This window comes from Cucurbitaria berberidis, assembly GCF_010015615.1.
Source record: "Cucurbitaria berberidis CBS 394.84 unplaced genomic scaffold K460scaffold_7, whole genome shotgun sequence".
Lineage (NCBI taxonomy): Eukaryota > Fungi > Ascomycota > Dothideomycetes > Pleosporales > Cucurbitariaceae > Cucurbitaria > Cucurbitaria berberidis.
Window position 1 is genome coordinate 273,676 of NW_024468941.1, and position 15,884 is coordinate 289,559.

At 48.8% G+C, this 15,884-nt stretch overlaps 8 protein-coding genes across 8 annotated transcripts; 6 read left to right on the plus strand and 2 right to left on the minus strand.

Annotated features, from left to right (window-relative positions):
• The first annotated feature begins 204 nt into the window (after positions 1–204).
• K460DRAFT_371387 (uncharacterized protein) lies at positions 205–1,273 on the plus strand. The gene has a single exon (XM_040934346.1). The coding sequence runs from the start codon at positions 499–501 to the stop codon at positions 1,081–1,083; it is 585 nt and encodes a 194-aa protein (XP_040782739.1). The 5' UTR covers positions 205–498; the 3' UTR covers positions 1,084–1,273.
• Positions 1,274–1,775: 502 nt separating this feature from the next.
• On the plus strand, positions 1,776–2,741 carry K460DRAFT_399180 (uncharacterized protein; the record flags this gene model as incomplete). The annotated part of the gene is made up of 3 exons (XM_040936230.1): positions 1,776–1,812; positions 1,862–2,538; positions 2,598–2,741. The coding sequence occupies 3 exons, from the start codon at positions 1,776–1,778 to the stop codon at positions 2,643–2,645; spliced, it is 762 nt and encodes a 253-aa protein (XP_040782740.1). The 3' UTR covers positions 2,646–2,741.
• Positions 2,742–2,917: 176 nt separating this feature from the next.
• On the plus strand, positions 2,918–4,227 carry K460DRAFT_204361 (glutathione S-transferase II). The gene is made up of 4 exons (XM_040927214.1): positions 2,918–2,944; positions 2,993–3,351; positions 3,411–3,524; positions 3,581–4,227. Exons 2-4 carry the CDS (start codon positions 3,048–3,050, stop codon positions 4,123–4,125), a joined length of 963 nt encoding a protein of 320 aa, XP_040782741.1. The 5' UTR covers positions 2,918–2,944; positions 2,993–3,047; the 3' UTR covers positions 4,126–4,227.
• Positions 4,228–4,836: 609 nt separating this feature from the next.
• On the minus strand, positions 4,837–6,557 carry K460DRAFT_421172 (uncharacterized protein; the record flags this gene model as incomplete). Its single annotated transcript, XM_040938124.1, has 2 exons — positions 5,433–6,557; positions 4,837–4,922 (listed from the first exon to the last, which is right to left on the minus strand). The coding sequence occupies exons 1-2, from the start codon at positions 6,295–6,297 to the stop codon at positions 4,837–4,839; spliced, it is 951 nt and encodes a 316-aa protein (XP_040782742.1). The 5' UTR covers positions 6,298–6,557.
• Positions 6,558–7,015: 458 nt separating this feature from the next.
• Positions 7,016–8,375, minus strand: K460DRAFT_371389 (uncharacterized protein). Its single transcript, XM_040934347.1, has one exon. It carries the CDS (start codon positions 8,297–8,299, stop codon positions 7,496–7,498), a length of 804 nt encoding a protein of 267 aa, XP_040782743.1. The 5' UTR covers positions 8,300–8,375; the 3' UTR covers positions 7,016–7,495.
• Positions 8,376–8,934: 559 nt separating this feature from the next.
• On the plus strand, positions 8,935–10,844 carry K460DRAFT_410783 (uncharacterized protein; the record flags this gene model as incomplete). The annotated part of the gene is made up of 3 exons (XM_040937415.1): positions 8,935–9,420; positions 9,478–9,856; positions 9,910–10,844. The coding sequence occupies 3 exons, from the start codon at positions 8,935–8,937 to the stop codon at positions 10,842–10,844; spliced, it is 1,800 nt and encodes a 599-aa protein (XP_040782744.1).
• A 1,735-nt stretch (positions 10,845–12,579) lies between these two features.
• K460DRAFT_371392 (uncharacterized protein) lies at positions 12,580–14,167 on the plus strand. Its single transcript, XM_040934348.1, has one exon. The coding sequence runs from the start codon at positions 12,920–12,922 to the stop codon at positions 13,955–13,957; it is 1,038 nt and encodes a 345-aa protein (XP_040782745.1). The 5' UTR covers positions 12,580–12,919; the 3' UTR covers positions 13,958–14,167.
• An 810-nt stretch (positions 14,168–14,977) lies between these two features.
• K460DRAFT_410785 (NAD(P)-binding protein) lies at positions 14,978–15,841 on the plus strand (the record flags this gene model as incomplete). The annotated part of the gene is made up of 2 exons (XM_040937416.1): positions 14,978–15,334; positions 15,404–15,841. The coding sequence occupies 2 exons, from the start codon at positions 14,978–14,980 to the stop codon at positions 15,839–15,841; spliced, it is 795 nt and encodes a 264-aa protein (XP_040782746.1).
• Between the last annotated feature and the right edge of the window lie 43 nt (positions 15,842–15,884).

Consider the following 15,884-nt stretch of genomic DNA (forward strand, 5'->3'; position numbering starts at 1 on the left):
TCATCTGAAGACCCATGAGTTTGCTACTAAGCCTTGCTGTCTATCCCTGATGATAGGAAAGCAAGCAATCATAAAATGTAGCAAGCGTGCTCTCACCTATCATATATATTATTGCCAGTCGGTCAATCATGACCTTGTTCCATATTAGAACTCCTAGTTCACAAGGATCACAAACTTGACATGTCGAACGAAGCGAGCCCTCCTACGAAGCCAAAGCTCACGCTCCTTTCTCTCCCTATAGAGATAATAAACGAGATCTCAGCATACGTCTTCAGTTCTTCTGACCGCCTGGTTCATAAAGGAATCAATCCTCAAAACAGCCACTTGGTCCTTCGGACTTGCGGATACTAGCACCCGTACCCCCAAGAACGCAACACAAGCCTACCCAAAAACATCCCGTTCGACATAGAGGATCTCTCTTGGGTGAAAGCCCTTTCAGGACGAAGCCAGCTGAAACGCGAAGCAATCCATGCTTTCTACAGGAGCAACTGTTTCGATATGTGCTTAATTGGATGGAGTGCCTACCCACCTCGAGAATACATGATGTTCGTTGTCAGTGGGAATGTTTTGGTGTTACAAAGGGTTCACCTTGACTGGTTTTGCACCAGTAATCGAGACCAGATCCAGTTCTTCTCGTGGCTTTCAAAATACAACCACTCGCCATTTCTCACCGTCTCTATCGGTGATACCGACCCACATGTGAAGTTTCGATATTCGGAAGCTGCGAGGTCTTTCCCTATGGTTTGCGAACGGATAATCGAAATCTTACTTAATGCGTATGATCTCATCGTACTGGCAAAGCAACAGAAAGTTCGGACAATGCCGTGTGGCGAGATTGATCGTGCAACCATCTGGTACCTTCACTATCTGGTACCTAGGATCCCCTTCTGGTACAACAGACCCATGATAGACTCTGAACTAGCAATTTCGCAGAAGATAATAGCCATGGTTTCGGACCTCCTACCTGATCTGATGTCTGCAACAGAGGCACTCGACGTCCAAGGTGAAAACAAGGTCCAAAAGGATTACATCGTGCCTGTTCAGAGGAACAGGAAGACAAGGCCAAAGTTCAATCGGCCCTGATCGGAAGAGACGTCCAAGGGTTGAACACAGAAGAAATATTCGAAAGGATTGTCGAAAAGGTAACGGAGGGCTGCGTGGAGTGTTTGGAAGACATGAGCGACACTTCAAGTGAATTGTCCGAGATGTCGGCGGAAGATTCATAGTTTAAACGCGTTCAGGCTGCTTCACAAAGGCACGTGCGAAAACTTCTCGGCTCTGTTAGACAGTCGGGCTTACATGGCTGGCTCACAGTGTCATTTAGCTATGCCAAGCTCCCGTCTCTATAAATTCAGTCATGTTGCAGTTCCTTCAAACATTTACACTGCGTGAATTCACATCTACTGAGATTGTTTCACTGTGAGAATCTGATCACCCGCTCGGCGCTCTGAGATGAGGCTGTACCAGCGACTACAAAACTGTATATGGGAGAAAAGGTGCTATTTTACGTGAGCTTCTTGGTGTGGAACTCAGTGGTAAAGGTAGAAGTTTGTTTGAACCTTTACAGTCAGCTACGTTTACCTCACCTAGACCATAACTTTACCTTTACTTGGTTCATGTCTCATCACACACCACCCTTTTGTATTTAGGTCAACCTTTGCGCACTTCCTCTCTTCTTACCACTTGATTACTCGATACTTCAGCTAGTGCCTGTATTCACAGGTCGACTCGACGAAAACAAAAGGCCAACGAGGATCGAGTACACACACACCACGATGGCGAACGAGAAAGATGTGGATCCGCAGTGGCTATGTGTGAACATCTACTCCAATGAGGTTGATCAATGGCTGACACTCTGAAGGGATCCTGCCTGAGACGTTCGAACTCACCGAATTTGCGAAACTGCAGCTATCTCGAGGCGAGGCCTTCGATCTTGGAATTGAGCACAGCTTCATCTTCCATCTCAACGCAATCGCAGATCTCCCACATAGGAAGGGCTCTGGATGCATCTTCATTTCAAGTGAAGAGTTCAAATCTGCCCAGGCCGAGTATGATTCATTCCAAATTGTATGGAAGCAATGCCACGACAATATTGCCCAACAACCGCCCAAAGTGTCCCTCGCGAGCTACATACACTATAAACACATGTTGGAGGCTCTACGCTATGTTGGTTTGGACTACCGAAGCAGCCTAATAGGATTTATCGCGGCGTGTGTTCGCTTCAAAAGATTATACACACAGGGAATGCTCGTCCAGGATGCAGAAAAGGCACGCAAGTACGTCAATATCGGCGTGCACATCGGTACCGACATCTCCGAGCATCCAAATACTCTGAAGGAAGCCGCTGTCGCTTTTGCGAAGGTGTCAACATTAGTCTCAGATCTCACGGATGTTGAAACACGGGAGAGCATTATTGAGAACTGCCACAATGATAAATATCGCTGGGCGCTGAAACGCGAGATTTTCTGGATTCAGACAAAGGAGCGATATCGCCAGGCTCTGCTAGACTTAGCTCGAGAAGAGTGTTGCGAGAAGGAGGTACGTAGCAGTTGCTTTGCCACTTCATGCTAAGGTTCGACTTGCTAACGAAGCTACAGCTCAAGGGCTTGCGCGAGAAGAAGCGTGCACGCATCGACACTGCCTAGTTGAAACAAGGATGGGTTATGGCACGCATGACATGGACAGCCTCATACTGTCGAAGCTTGTGTTTTGAGAGAGCTCAGAATATACTTTGAGCGACGTGGAGACCTAACTAAACTAAGACCTCCGACCTTGTCTTCGAAGCAGGGCGGGTTAAGCGAGAACCGCTTACCTAGGTAGTCAACACAGCTTACCTAGCTCTACTACTAATGCATTAAGTAGAGGTAGCAATTGCAGTCGTGATCTTACGATTATTTCTAATCCTCGCGCTTTCCAACCTCCGTCTTAGAAATCTGCACCAGGCATGTGTTGTTTTTGGCAGTGGAAGCTTCCGGCACTAACAAAAGCGGACCTGAGGCGACGTCATGGATTTCTAAGCATCCCGACCGAAAGGTGCTCACATACACATGCAGCCCCTCTTTGCTGACCCTCTGCCAATGCTGCGCTCTCTCATCCCTTCGCAGCTCAGACTCACTACACGGAGCTTCCTACAAACTCCCAAGCAACAGTGCAACTTCCAGACGCACTTCCATACCTCCATACCACGACAGCGGATACTGCCCGAAATGACCGACGAGCGACCTACCGGATTGAAGGCCAACAAGGGCATTGAGTTGCTCACCTTCGCCACGCCAAATGGCTGGAAGGCCACAATAATTCTGGAGGAGTTGAAGGAAGCCTACGGCAAGGACTATACCTGGCAAAGCATCAGTACGCGCTATGTGCGGAATGCATGCGAAATGTACTGACTTTGTGCCTTTTCCTCACAGACATCAGCCAGAACATTCAAAAAGAACCCTGGTTCACCAAGCTTGGCCCAAACGGTCGCATTCCGGTCATTGTAGACCACGACCAGGGTGGTTTCGCTGTTCAGGAAGGCTTATGTGAGTCCAGCACACGAACTAAGGAGGGGCTTGAAGCTGACAGACTGCTTCAACAGCTATCCTTACCTATCTCACGCGCCACTACGATCCCGAGCACAAGTTCAGCTTCGCCGATCCATTTGACGTCTCGCGCGCAGAACAATGGATGGCCTGGCAACACGGCGGCCTCGGCCCCATGCAAGGTCAAGCCAACCACTTCAACCGCTTTGCAAAGGAGCGCATCGCATACGGCATGCAACGGTACACGGGCGAAACCGAGCGCCTCGTCGGCGTTCTCGACACCCAGCTAAAAGACCACGACTACCTCGTCGGCGACAAGTACAGCATCGCTGATATTGCGAGTTTCGGGTGGATCCACATGCTGCGCTTCTCGGGTGTAGACTTGGAGGCCTTCCCGAATGTGAAGGCGTGGTGGGAGCGTATTGTCGCACGCCCAGCTGTCCAGAAGGGATTGGATGTTCCGTTCAAGGTTGGCATTGGGAATGATGCGTACCTGCAGAAATTGAAGGATGATAAGGAGTTTGCGGAGACTGAGCATAAGCTGAAAGAGCAGATCAAAGCTGCGAAGGAGCAGTATGGATACAAGTACTCTTCGCCGTAGAGCTGAATGGAACGGAGGGTGGATTATTACGATGAAACAAAATACTAATCAGGAGCATCTACGAATGTCACACTCTCCACCTTGTTTCGTCTTCACAGCGATGCGGTAATAGGCTGAAACATACTGACATGAAAAACTTTCGAGTCCGTAGCGCGGTCCGTCAGACACATTGCTCCAGCAGATAATTGCTACCGAAAGCCCTTCTCACAAATATTGAAGCGAAGCAGCTGTAAAGTAATCATTCAAGGGCCCGCCCTTGAACTCTACTATATAGTTCGGCGATAATAGCGCATTAACGGGCTCGAATGGAAAACCCTGTTCTGACCTATTACCACAACATCCACACACATAGTCTCGTGAAATCTTCTTCAACGTATGATTTCCTTTCATCAGCTCGTAACATCATTTAAATGGAGTTGTAGCATCCGAGTCGCAGCATGCATACATCGTCGATAACCAACTTCTGATCTTATCAGTCAAATTCATTTCCCATTCACGAGGTGACTCAATAACGCTTCGAAACCACATCGAATCCATGGGATACTCAGTATGTGCACATCTTACCCTAACGAAAGGATGCCCCGATTACGCTCCCACACAGCTTCCTGAGCTAGCGAAGGATAAACTTGCACCGAGCCTATTCATATCTTGTGATCAAGCATTGGGATCCTGAAAAGGGGAAGGGAAGGGTTATGTCGTCGAGGCGTTCGTTTATCGCCAGCTGGGTGACTGCTGATCGCTGTTTGACTGTAGCTGGCATACAATGTCAACCCAGAACGGAAGAAGAACCTCGCACACTGTGTTCATTAGACTACAGACCTAACTATGTCAGAGACCGATAGAATAAAGCTGACGGTATCGCAATTAGGACTCATAGCAGATGGGTAGAACTTCCTAGGTTTATTGCTCAGAGGCGTTGCGTTGGCTTGATATAGTATCTAGGTAATATGGCTATGTTCCTTTTGGGAGATGACACCTCAGTCTGGCTTGACTTCGCCCTTAACTTAACATCCAGCTTTACAAGTCATCCACATCTCACCAAATCCTGCGAATATCTCTAAGAGCATACAACAGCGTAGATTCGGTAGTGTTCACCCACCTGACTACTAGTCCGCCGGTACACTGCTTATATATGGCTGAGCATTAGCGTTATCCAACTAATATGTGGACAAGTAACTTACTTATTACTTCGAGCTTTTGACACCCAAGCAAAGAGGACATAAAGATGGCGGTATATGAGCCCGCGGGAAAACCTGCGCTGTAACTAGGCTAGTAATCGTGAGAGTTCTTGCATGGTTTCGACTTACGCTGGCGCCCCCACCACTCTACCAGCCCAACCACAACCCAAAAGCCCACATAGTTAGCCTGCCTCACAACCCTCAACAGCGCCAGTCCCAGAAGCACTTCCCAAATCGAAGCCGGATACGTGCCAAAGAGTATCAGCCCATTCACCATCGCACTGCGCAAAGCATATTCCGGATCAGGATTGACCATGCGCTTGATCGAGTAGTTCGCGAGACCGCAGACCACATGGAAGAGTAAATATGAAGCGCAGAGGATGTTGTGTGACTTGCTGAACGCTATGTCCCAGAACGTCCTTAAGTCATTGTCTCCGTTGAGATAGCGTCGCCAGCTGTTTGGCATGTCTATCATGTAGCCGAATGGGTCGCGACAATACAGGAATGAGTGGTTGACGTTCGCGAGAGGCAAAGACTTGAGGCATTCAGTATACGTGTCGAACTTCTTGAACCCTGTGTACGCGCGGTAGAACTCGAGCTCGGTGATGACATAGACGACCAGGCAGAAGTGCACCGCGATGTGTTGACGTGTTGTGAAGCCTGAGTCTGAATCCTCCACGTATCTTCCGAGGAGTATCGTGATGATGTGAAGTGTCGAGATGAGGGAAGATCCGGCGATGCCGTAGATTATATCAGGAACGAATGCCATGTCGTTCGGATAGAAAGAGGATAGCAGGACATAGATCAAGAAGCCACACGCGTGTGTGGCGCCCCAGCTAAGACTTACGATCACCTTTTTTATATGTGCGTCTGCGAAGTATTGGAGAAGCTGGGGAATAGCGGTAGCTAGTGTAGAGAGAAGGAAGTGTGTTGCGAAGCGCCGGAGTGGTATGCGTGCCGCTTCGCTGGAAGGTGTTGAGTGGGATGGTGCCATGATACAATGTGTCGTCAATTGTACATGACGGAGGGGAGGTATTCATCGGTGTTGAAGTTCTGTGCGGACGTATTCAAGTGGAGCTGCACAAGGCGTCCCTCGTCCCATTGTTCAATCCGAGGCAAACAGTGGGATGAATATTAGTGTACCAAAATCTACCACATCGAAGTGAGATACGTCGCTTCATTAACACGTGACGGAAAGTAGTGTGGTGCGACAGCAAACAGGCATATGTTGAAGCCGCGTCCAGTATCGCGAAGGTAGCCAGAGGACGTCAAATAAGCCCGCGAAAAGAGTAAAGCACTGTTAAACAACGTCCCTTCAAACTTTCATCAGGATGCCTTCATGATTTACTCTGAGAAGGTCTGGTAAGGGTGTTGGCCAACTCGGATCCTGAGGTCTACGTGTAGAGACGTGACCAGAAAATCGATATTTAGTACCATGGGAGAACGATGATGAGGTTTGGAACCATAGTTGGCGACCGTATCGAAGCCTATCCTAGGAGAATCAGTGTAATCACAAACATCTCCGCACTCAAAGTACTTTCACAGAACCAGCGATAGCTCAACGAGGGCGTAGGCGCTTTGAAAATCCTCTTAGAGAGGTGACCAATCGGTCTCTACGCGTACCAAGGTTAAGGCGATCTGCCAAGATTGATACCCATTCTGTTAAGCGTCGTCGAATCGCTGCTGATGCCTCGTAGTAATCGAAGCCAAGGTGAGGGAACGTATTTGCTCCGCTTGAGCTCCGCTTGTTGGACACACGATTGCGCTTCCAGCTGCATCCTGGGATTGGACGTATGTTTGGGTAAAGTCGGAAGTATCATGCTCGATATGAGACTTCGACTTCAATAGAGAAGAATGTGTAGGCAGGGCAGGCTACGTGGAGACGGCCACTGATTGAGTTCTAGAAGAAGCGTCGCTCGAATGATGTCCGGGGGAAATCTTCGTGTAGGGCGGATCATGACAGTTGGACTCCAGTACGCATCCAGTGGAGAGGAGCCGATCTCAGTCAGTGACTGTCGTTTATGCTTGCGAGAGGAGGAAGAGAGTGCCCAAATGGAGCGACTATGGGGCAAGATCCAAGGAGGCTCACCATTGTTAAAGTACCCATAAGCTCAGTTGCATAGAGTTCATAGTCTCTGCATATCATACCTGCATCTTAGCATATGAGGCTGACTCGTCGTAAGCTTCGGTTCTCATCTTCCACCACTCCACCACTCCACCACCGCCCAAATCCCTACATGATTTGCCTGTCTCACCACCCTCAGCAGCGGCAGATTCAGAAACAGCATCCAGGCATTCCCCGTTGTGTAGAAGACATTCGTACTCGTCATCGCCAACAAAAGATCCTTCCCGTCATTCGAGCTTGGATCAACTATGTGCTTGAGCAAAAGGTTCGCCAGCCCACCAATAATCCAGAAGAGCAGCCACTGACCAATGTGCAAGCCGTTGGACTTACTGAATATCTCGATGTCGGGTCCTTCAGCGCGAGTCATATAGCCAAAGCCCCCTGGATCGCGAGAGATAGGGAAGACGTGGTTGGGCTCGACATTTGCTACGAGGAAGTACTTGATCGCGTCGAGACCTGGTTCGAAGTTCTTGAAGTTGATGTATGCGCGGTAGAACTCGAATTCTGAAATGAGGAAAAATGCGAGACAGAAGTGGACGGCTACGTGTTGAGTGTGCGAAAAGCCCGCGCTGGAATCGAGCAGGCGTTCTCCGATGGCTGTGGTGGCTTGGTGAAGGTATCCCAGACACATGCTGAGAGAGATGCAGTATTGCGGACTTCGGATTTTGGCGAGAGGATTGCGAAATGACAGTGCAAGATCAGCGTAGGGGACACAGACGAGTGCGACGAGTCCACTTATGTACAAGATGTTCCACCTCTGTAGGAGGCCGGTAATGAGGTTCGCCAGCGCGGAGAAGAAAACCTGAGTTGCGAAGCGGCGCAATGGTATCCGGAGCGTTGCGGCAGAGGACGTCGAGGTCGATGGTGCCATAATAGATATCATGTACGTGTGGCATGCAGTGAGAATGAGTCTCTGCTCAGATGTGGAGGATATCGAGTGCGACGAGTGACTAAGTAGTGTTGGTGCGTACCAAGGTTGAGTCCGAACCGCGCAAGTAGTTAGCATTAGTTCACTGGCAGCTAGTGTCGCGCCTTGCTTAGAGCTTCAATAAGGAAATAGTATGAAGTCTTAGATAATAGAGGAATGTTAGTATAATATTTTGAGTGTAGTTTTCGAGACTGCTATTAAGATACAGAGAACAGCTAAGAGCTTCTGGGGATAGGATTTCCGACATAGTTGCTGGGCCATGTACAGAGAACTAGGTACAGTATTCTGTTTGGTGCGAAATGGTTGTTAAGTGATCGTAGCAAGGCGATGATGTGGAGACTGGAACCTACCCAGGTATTTTGCGGACACCGATTCCTACTCGGGAAAACAAGCAACCACTAACCTGACCCAGCATTGTGAGAGATAGCAGAGCGGACGAGATAAATAATTTTCAGCGTTGTATAGAAATGTGTAGAAACAGGATGTAGATATTCAGAGGACTGTGCTACTGGCGCACAGTCACGCTTACGTCACAACCTCTTCCACCTCGCGTAATCGACACCGCGATCACATCTGGCATGTCGCTCTTGGCTGCTACCTTTCGTCGAGTTTCTATCTCGAGTAGGATTTCGGGCTCCTTGCAAATAAAAACATGGTTCCGCCGACAGCTCTTCAAAGCTTCTCGACCCGCGACGTCGGCTCTACCAGCTTCACCCTCGCCGCATTCCCAGCAGTACACTACGACTTCGCACGACCCTGACATCATTCGCAACTGCAATGCAGAGAAATTTTGCCAATACACCTCGGGTCGATGGCTCTGGGATGAGCAGTGTCAGCTTGCTCGCCGTCACGTGAAGTTCAACCTGCCTGGACTTCTCCAGGTCTCAGCGCAAGCGATTGGAGCTCGCTCTTGCGTCAAGATTGAAAAATTGCCTGAAGGGAACTTTAGCAAAGTCTTCCTGATTTCCATGGACGACGGCCGAGAATTAATCGCTAAACTCCCGAACCCGAATGCGGGACGGCCGCACCTTACGACAGCCAGCGAAGCCGCCACAATGGACTACGTACGGGCGCCTCTTCTAGTTACATCTAATGGTCGCTGACATGAAACTATATTGCAGGTTCGAAACGTTCTTGGCATCCCGGCTCCGCGGGTATATGGCTGGAGCTGCTCGACAGACAACCCCGTTGGAGCAGAGTACATCCTGATGGAACGCAGTGGAGGGGTGGAATTGGGCAAGGTATGGGATGACATGGCGTGGGAGGAAAGACTAGAGATCGTCAGGACCTTGGTTGGTTTCGAGAAGGCTTTCGTGTCTGCTAGTTTTCCTATGTACGGGAGCTTGTACTATGCCAAGGACCTGCCTAGCCCGAGCCCACGTCAGTTTCTCAACTCCGCCAGCTTAAGTGGCGAGCGCGAAGCCTTTGTAGTCGGTCCAACAACGAACAGGGCATTCTTCGATCAAGGAAGAGATTCTGTCGAGGTAAATCGAGGCCCTTGTAAGTTCCGTTGCCTACGCAACCATGCTCGTCTCAAGCTAATTAGATAACAGGGCCTTCAATCAACGACCTTGTTCATTCCCGCGCCGAACGGGAGCTTACCTGCATCGAAAAGCTTTCTTCCTATCCTGGTCAACAAGGGCTATTTAGCGGTCCCACCCAATATCGTCCAACCAAAGCACTAAAACTTGAAGCCCTCCGGAATTATCTAAAGGTAGCAACCCAGATTCTGCCCAACGATGTCAGCCTCTCAAAGCCGACTTTATGGCACTCCGATTTACATACCGACAACATATTCGTCGACCCTTCCCAACCGACAAGAATTCTCAACATCATCGACTGGCAAGCGGTCAATATATTCCCACTCTTCCTCCAAGCACGCCATCCTTCACTCATCGAGTTTGAGGGGCCACTTCCAGAAGGTTTAAAGCCCCCAACACTACCCGATAATTTTGATGATATGGGCGAGGAGGAACAACACCAAGCCAAGAGTCTCCGGGCTGCTCAGTCTCTCTATAAACTCTACGAAATCCTTATGCTCCGTCAATGCCCGGAGATTGCCCGTGCGCTGCACTTTCGAGAGACTCTACCTGGTCAAATTACTGGATTGGCAAGCTCAATTTTCAGTGATGGAGAACCGATCCTCTTGGGTATGCTCATTCGACTTCAGGATGAGTGGGCTACACATGTTGGGTCTTATATAGCGTGCCCCCTCTCATTCACACCCGAGGATAAGGCGCAGCAGCAACGTCTCGAGGCGAGTTGGAGCGAAGGCGTCGAGCTGATGCATGAGGTTTTGACAGAGATCGGCGCATACCAGGGGTGGGATGGCTGGGTCAATCATAACAACTACCCCATATACAAAGAGCGGTTAGCACGGTATCGGGAGAACTTTCTCAATCGCTACGCGAAGACCGAAGAGGAGAGGAGCCAATGGATGCAAGCCTGGCCGTTTCAAGACAAAACAAATACGCCAGCCTCTTCATGAGCTTGTGTTCTAAGATTGGTATGTTATATAGAGTAGCAAGGTATAGGAGCTTAAACGGTAACATAGCTATAGTTGCAAGACAGGGTGAGGTCTCGATCCTTCCTACTAAAACTTAAGTAGCGACTACACCGAAAGGATCCTATCAGCCTGCCTTATTCTGAACTGCGCAGTTAGGTGTAGTTACCGTCCATCTAAGGGTGCGTGGAGAGATATCACACTACTAACAAAGATAGGGAAATAGTACCAGGCGTTTGTGTATAAATACATAATCCCCTACGTACAACAAAATCACTGTCCTCCTCCTTCTCCTAGCTACCCCTACTGCGTCCTTCTCAATTCCAACGAATACTGCGGACTGGATCATGGGAGCACCGACGCGGCTGTCCAAGACTTCAAGGACCAAATTAGAACTCGAGAAACCAAGGCAATATCAACTTCTACTCCATCCGTGGTGACATTGTAGCATTTTCCTGCCTCGATGGCGCCGGGTATACTGTCTCAAGTGCGGATTACCTTACCAGGGCTTTCGGTCCCATCGCCAGTCGCTACGGTTGGTACATTGCTAGCTCGGCCCAGCTTGATGCCGACGCGGGTGCCGTTGACTCAATAGTGGGATATATGAGGTACACGAATGGACTCGACTTCTGCGGCAATGCTTTCAGGTCGAATTGAGAACCCTGTTAGGTCCTCAGGGGTGGAGGGTAGATGGTTGAGTGTTCCAAAACGCTTTTGACTCGTCATTCTTTGACTTTTATTAGTTCTTAGAACTCTCGATCTTATGTGTAGTTGGTTTGTTCTGTTTGCTAGCATAGAACTTCTTTGTATGTAGAAGGCGCATTGCCTCTAATAGACAAATTCTGCCGAGAGCGAGGCCCAAAACTTTTGTCTTTGGGGGCATTAACGGGTCTCGAGACATTACTTGTAACAGTAACTTCACCTTAAGATCCATTAATCACCTCGCATGGAATGTGGCCCCCTAGTGTAATAGCTATAAGCAGCAGTGCTAAAAATGAAGCAGTAAATAGATGCTATCCCAAAGAGGGCACCAATTAAGCTGCCTTCTCATAGAAAAGAGAAGTTGGAAGAAGCCAATTCCGTCCCTACGTGAGGCAAGAAGGCAACAAGTACATAACTTTTACTGTTAATAATTCCGTGCGGCTTAGCGCCTGGGGCAGGCGGTTGTGTACCTAGGTGCTGCTGGAATGCGAACACTAAATGCGGGGTCGTGAGAACGGGTAGCTACTAGCAATCACATCTACCAAGGTAACCAAAAGATTCTTCTTAAAAAAAAAGGCAAAAAAAGATCTTGACAAGAGTGGGACTCGAACCCACGCAGACAATGTCTATGAGAATCCTTGTACAAGGAAAGCTTTCGCTTGAGTCACACGCCTATAGACTGATTAGTTATTTGGTCTGGTGCCCAATGAAAGGCGGAACGTACCTTAACCACTCGGCCATCTTGTCGTTGGTTGATAGAGAAGTTTAATCTTAAGTACAATATATCGTGACAAGAGGTGCATGGTGAAGAGTTTTCACGCTTGCTAGAAGTGCCAAGTTCAACAAGCAGGAACATCCTTGACCCCCTTTCAAGCACAGGCCTAATGATGATCTCTCACTCGAAGGTCCGTGCTTACAAGTGCGGAGCCAGCCTCATCCGCCGAATTCAACTGCACGGGAATAAGAAGTACCAACAGCGCCCGATAATACCAGCAGAACTGCAAGAACGCCGCCGGCTCAGCCTGCCCCACTATCCCCGCGATCGACCTATTATCATAGAAGAAATCAATTAGACTCCGTAGCTCCGGATTCTACAATACAGTGAGCAGTTAAGTGCTAAATACTCAAGAAAGCCCGACGTCACCTTCGAGATTGTCCTGTCACTTAGCACATCACCGATTACACCCTCTCGGCCTCTTTCCAACGATCTATACTTAAAATAGCCCTTGCTTGATTAGAAGGTAACTGAGGTGTACTGAAGCTCCTCTGAGCCAGTCTATCTGAACGCGTTCGTCTACTAGATCTGGCGATATGCTAAACTACCTTATTAGTCACACTAGTTAGGTCCGCTCACTATCATGGACGACGATATCCCTCCGTTCGCTATGATCGAACTTTATTTTGGAGATCTCGACGCTGCCCTCACGATTATGAGCCGCGGCAAACGCTTTCACGTTTGCATCACGACTGAAGATCTTCGCGGGCCCCAAGGCGAGGCGCTAGTACAAACGTTTTCGAACTTCAGAAACAGTATGGACGACGATCCACAAGCGATGGAGGCGTTTGAAGAATGGATGTTGAAGCCGTGCATCTCATACATGGACCATTTTGCGCCATATAAACCCCGTGTAGAGCCGCCATCGCTTGCGGAGTACTTCGCCCCGGAGACAATCATCATCAAATTGACAAATGTAGAAGGCCACCTCAAAGCCACGAACTGTCCTGGGGATCCTTTGTTGACCAATTCTCTTACGCCGAGAGTGTTGATATCCGATCCGATGGTATCAGAAGCCATCTCCCAAGGCGTACTCTGCATTTCAGCTTCACAATTAAGAGCTGTTCTGGAGCCCGACGCACACGAAGCAGACTATGATCTAATCCCCAGCACTGTCCAGATTATTGGGGCAGACATTCGATTCCATTTCAAGGGTGCCTTCGAGAAGCACTCTTTTCAGAGGGAACTTGACATACTACTCCGTTTCAAGAGTGCTTCCTTTCCTGATGACTTACTTGTCTCAAGAATTGGCGGGCTTGTAACACATGATGATGGACTTTCCGTCATGGGTCTACTCGTTGAATATATACACGGTAGTCAGACTTTGGGAGAAGCCGCGGAGGAGGCTTCGAAGGCTGAACGTGAGAAATGGGCACAACAATTACGAACCACCGTCAAGCAGCTACATGACAAAAACATTACTTGGGGAGATGTGAAGCCAGACAACGTCCTAATTGGCCCGAACGGCGACGCTTGGGTGATTGACTTTGGTGGAGGGTGCGCCGAAGGTTGGGTCGATCAGGAGCTAGAGGGCACGGTAGAAGGAGATCTGCAAGGGTTGTCAAGTCTTGAGGTTTTTCTGGGGGTAAGAGCTGCTGGACATGAAGCAGCTGAAGAATGAATGTGCGTGGTCAATGGTGGCTGCTATCGCAATGAGAGACACACGAATGGCGCATCTGCAATCAGAGAAAGCGGATCATCTGAGTTGTCAGCTAAGAATATGTATGTATTCTGGAGCTGTACCAACTCTGGCTACCGTTTCTAGGATGCACACGCCGTAAAAGTTCTGACAACAGAACCTCGATAAATGGCAGATTGAACAAGAGGGCCTCTATTCAACGTCCTTTACTCATATGTGAATATCTTAAATGATACAGAGTAAGCTAATCCATAGGTACTCGTCGCGTGATTCTTTGCAGCAGTTTGAGAATAAAAGTGTCTGCTGAATGGCGTAGCGTCTCACTAGACAGTACGAGCCCATTGGTGCATCCTACCGTAAGTAAGAGCAACATATCTAGTTTCTGTGGTGCTGGAATGCTAATCTAAGGCGCATGTCGTCAATGCCAATGCATAACCTAATCGTAAAGCTGTGGAGTCATGGTTAGTAAACAAACTCTTGCATTACTCAGCCATTCTTCAACAGAGCTATATCGCTCTGCGTCAAGCTCTTTTCTACTTTGTTTACTCAACAACATCTAAGCTAAATTCTTGATAATCAAGACTGCTTTATAAGGATATGCACGCTAGCTAACTGGACCTCACTAGAGATGATGAGGTAATGCATTCTGCACGACATAATTGGAGTACGGAACGGGGTGGTCAACTGTCATTGGTTCCGCGTAAAGTCCAATTCTAGCACATAGCACATAGCACAACATCAAAGGTTCCGCCTTTCGAAATATGGATCAACACATGTGTTAAACTTAATTAGGCGATGGGGGTCAGAGATTGGCTTTACAACCGTGATGACTTCAGGCACTTCAGATATAAAAGGGGCTGGCCGCAGTGATTTGAGTGCATCATACTTACGCCTACTTCCGCAATTAGGCCATCATTACCATTCTCAGACAAGATCACGTCTAGGAACTCCAATCTCATTCGGATCAAAACAATCACAAGGTTCGTCAACCAACTAGTCACCATGTCGGATCAACGAAAGTATACGGCAAAGCTCGAAGGCTCACGCGCACTTGTCATTGGCGGTTCCTCGGGTATCGGTTTCACCGTCGCAGAAGCATGCCTCGAGTACGGCGCACTTGTCACCGTCAGCTCCTCGAATATCAATCGTGTACAAGCTGCTGTAGAGAAGTTGAAGACGAGTTATCCGTCGGCTAAAGACAGAGTGTTTGGGTTGACTGTTGATCTGAGCAAGGTGGAGACGGTAGAAGATGAGCTCAAGACGTTGCTTGAGGGCACCGTGAAAGAGATGGGCGGCAAGTTGGACCATGTGATATTCACGGCGGGAGACGGTTTAGCTGTTTCGAAGTTGGAGGACTTGGTAAGACTCTCTATCTTCTGTTATTCCTATTACCAGATGCTCTAGAGCGTACACTGACTCCCTCGATAGACGGCGCAGAAGATTATCCAAACGGGACAAGTCCGTTTCGTCGCGCCGCTCCTTCTTGCGAAGTTCGTACCAACATACCTCAACAGTAGCTACAAGAGCACTTACACCATAGCAACTGGCTCCATATCTGAGAAACCAAAGCCGGGTTGGTCTGTGATTGCATCGTACGCAGGTGGAGTTCATTCTATGGTCCGGAACCTCGCGCTCGACTTGAAACCCATTCGCGTAAATGGCGTCAGTCCTGACGTAGTCGACACCGAGCTCTGGAGCATGCCCCAAGAAGAAAAAGAGAAGATGATGCAGCAGGCGAGCGAGAAAATGTTGACTGGGCGACCGGGTCAGCCGGAGGATGTGGCGGAGATCTTTTTGGCGATTTTGAAGGATCGGAATATGGATGGGACCATAGTTCGGACGGATGGTGGGGTTCTCCTTATGTAAAGCGATATCAGGGCGTTTGAGGCTTGTTGTGCAAGACGTGTCC

Excerpts from the sequence above, each read along its gene's own strand:
- K460DRAFT_371387 (XM_040934346.1), top strand. The coding sequence starts at position 499 with ATGTGCTTAATTGGATGGAGTGCCTACCCACCTCGAGAATACATGATG.
- K460DRAFT_371389 (XM_040934347.1), bottom strand. The coding sequence starts at position 8,299 with ATGGCACCATCGACCTCGACGTCCTCTGCCGCAACGCTCCGGATACCA.
- K460DRAFT_371392 (XM_040934348.1), top strand. The coding sequence starts at position 12,920 with ATGGACGACGATATCCCTCCGTTCGCTATGATCGAACTTTATTTTGGA.
- K460DRAFT_204361 (XM_040927214.1), top strand. The coding sequence starts at position 3,048 with ATGCAGCCCCTCTTTGCTGACCCTCTGCCAATGCTGCGCTCTCTCATC. Across the intron at positions 3,352-3,410 it reads CTATACCTGGCAAAGCATCA|ACATCAGCCAGAACATTCAA; the intron begins GTACGCGCTATG and ends TTTTCCTCACAG. Across the intron at positions 3,525-3,580 it reads CGCTGTTCAGGAAGGCTTAT|CTATCCTTACCTATCTCACG; the intron begins GTGAGTCCAGCA and ends CTGCTTCAACAG.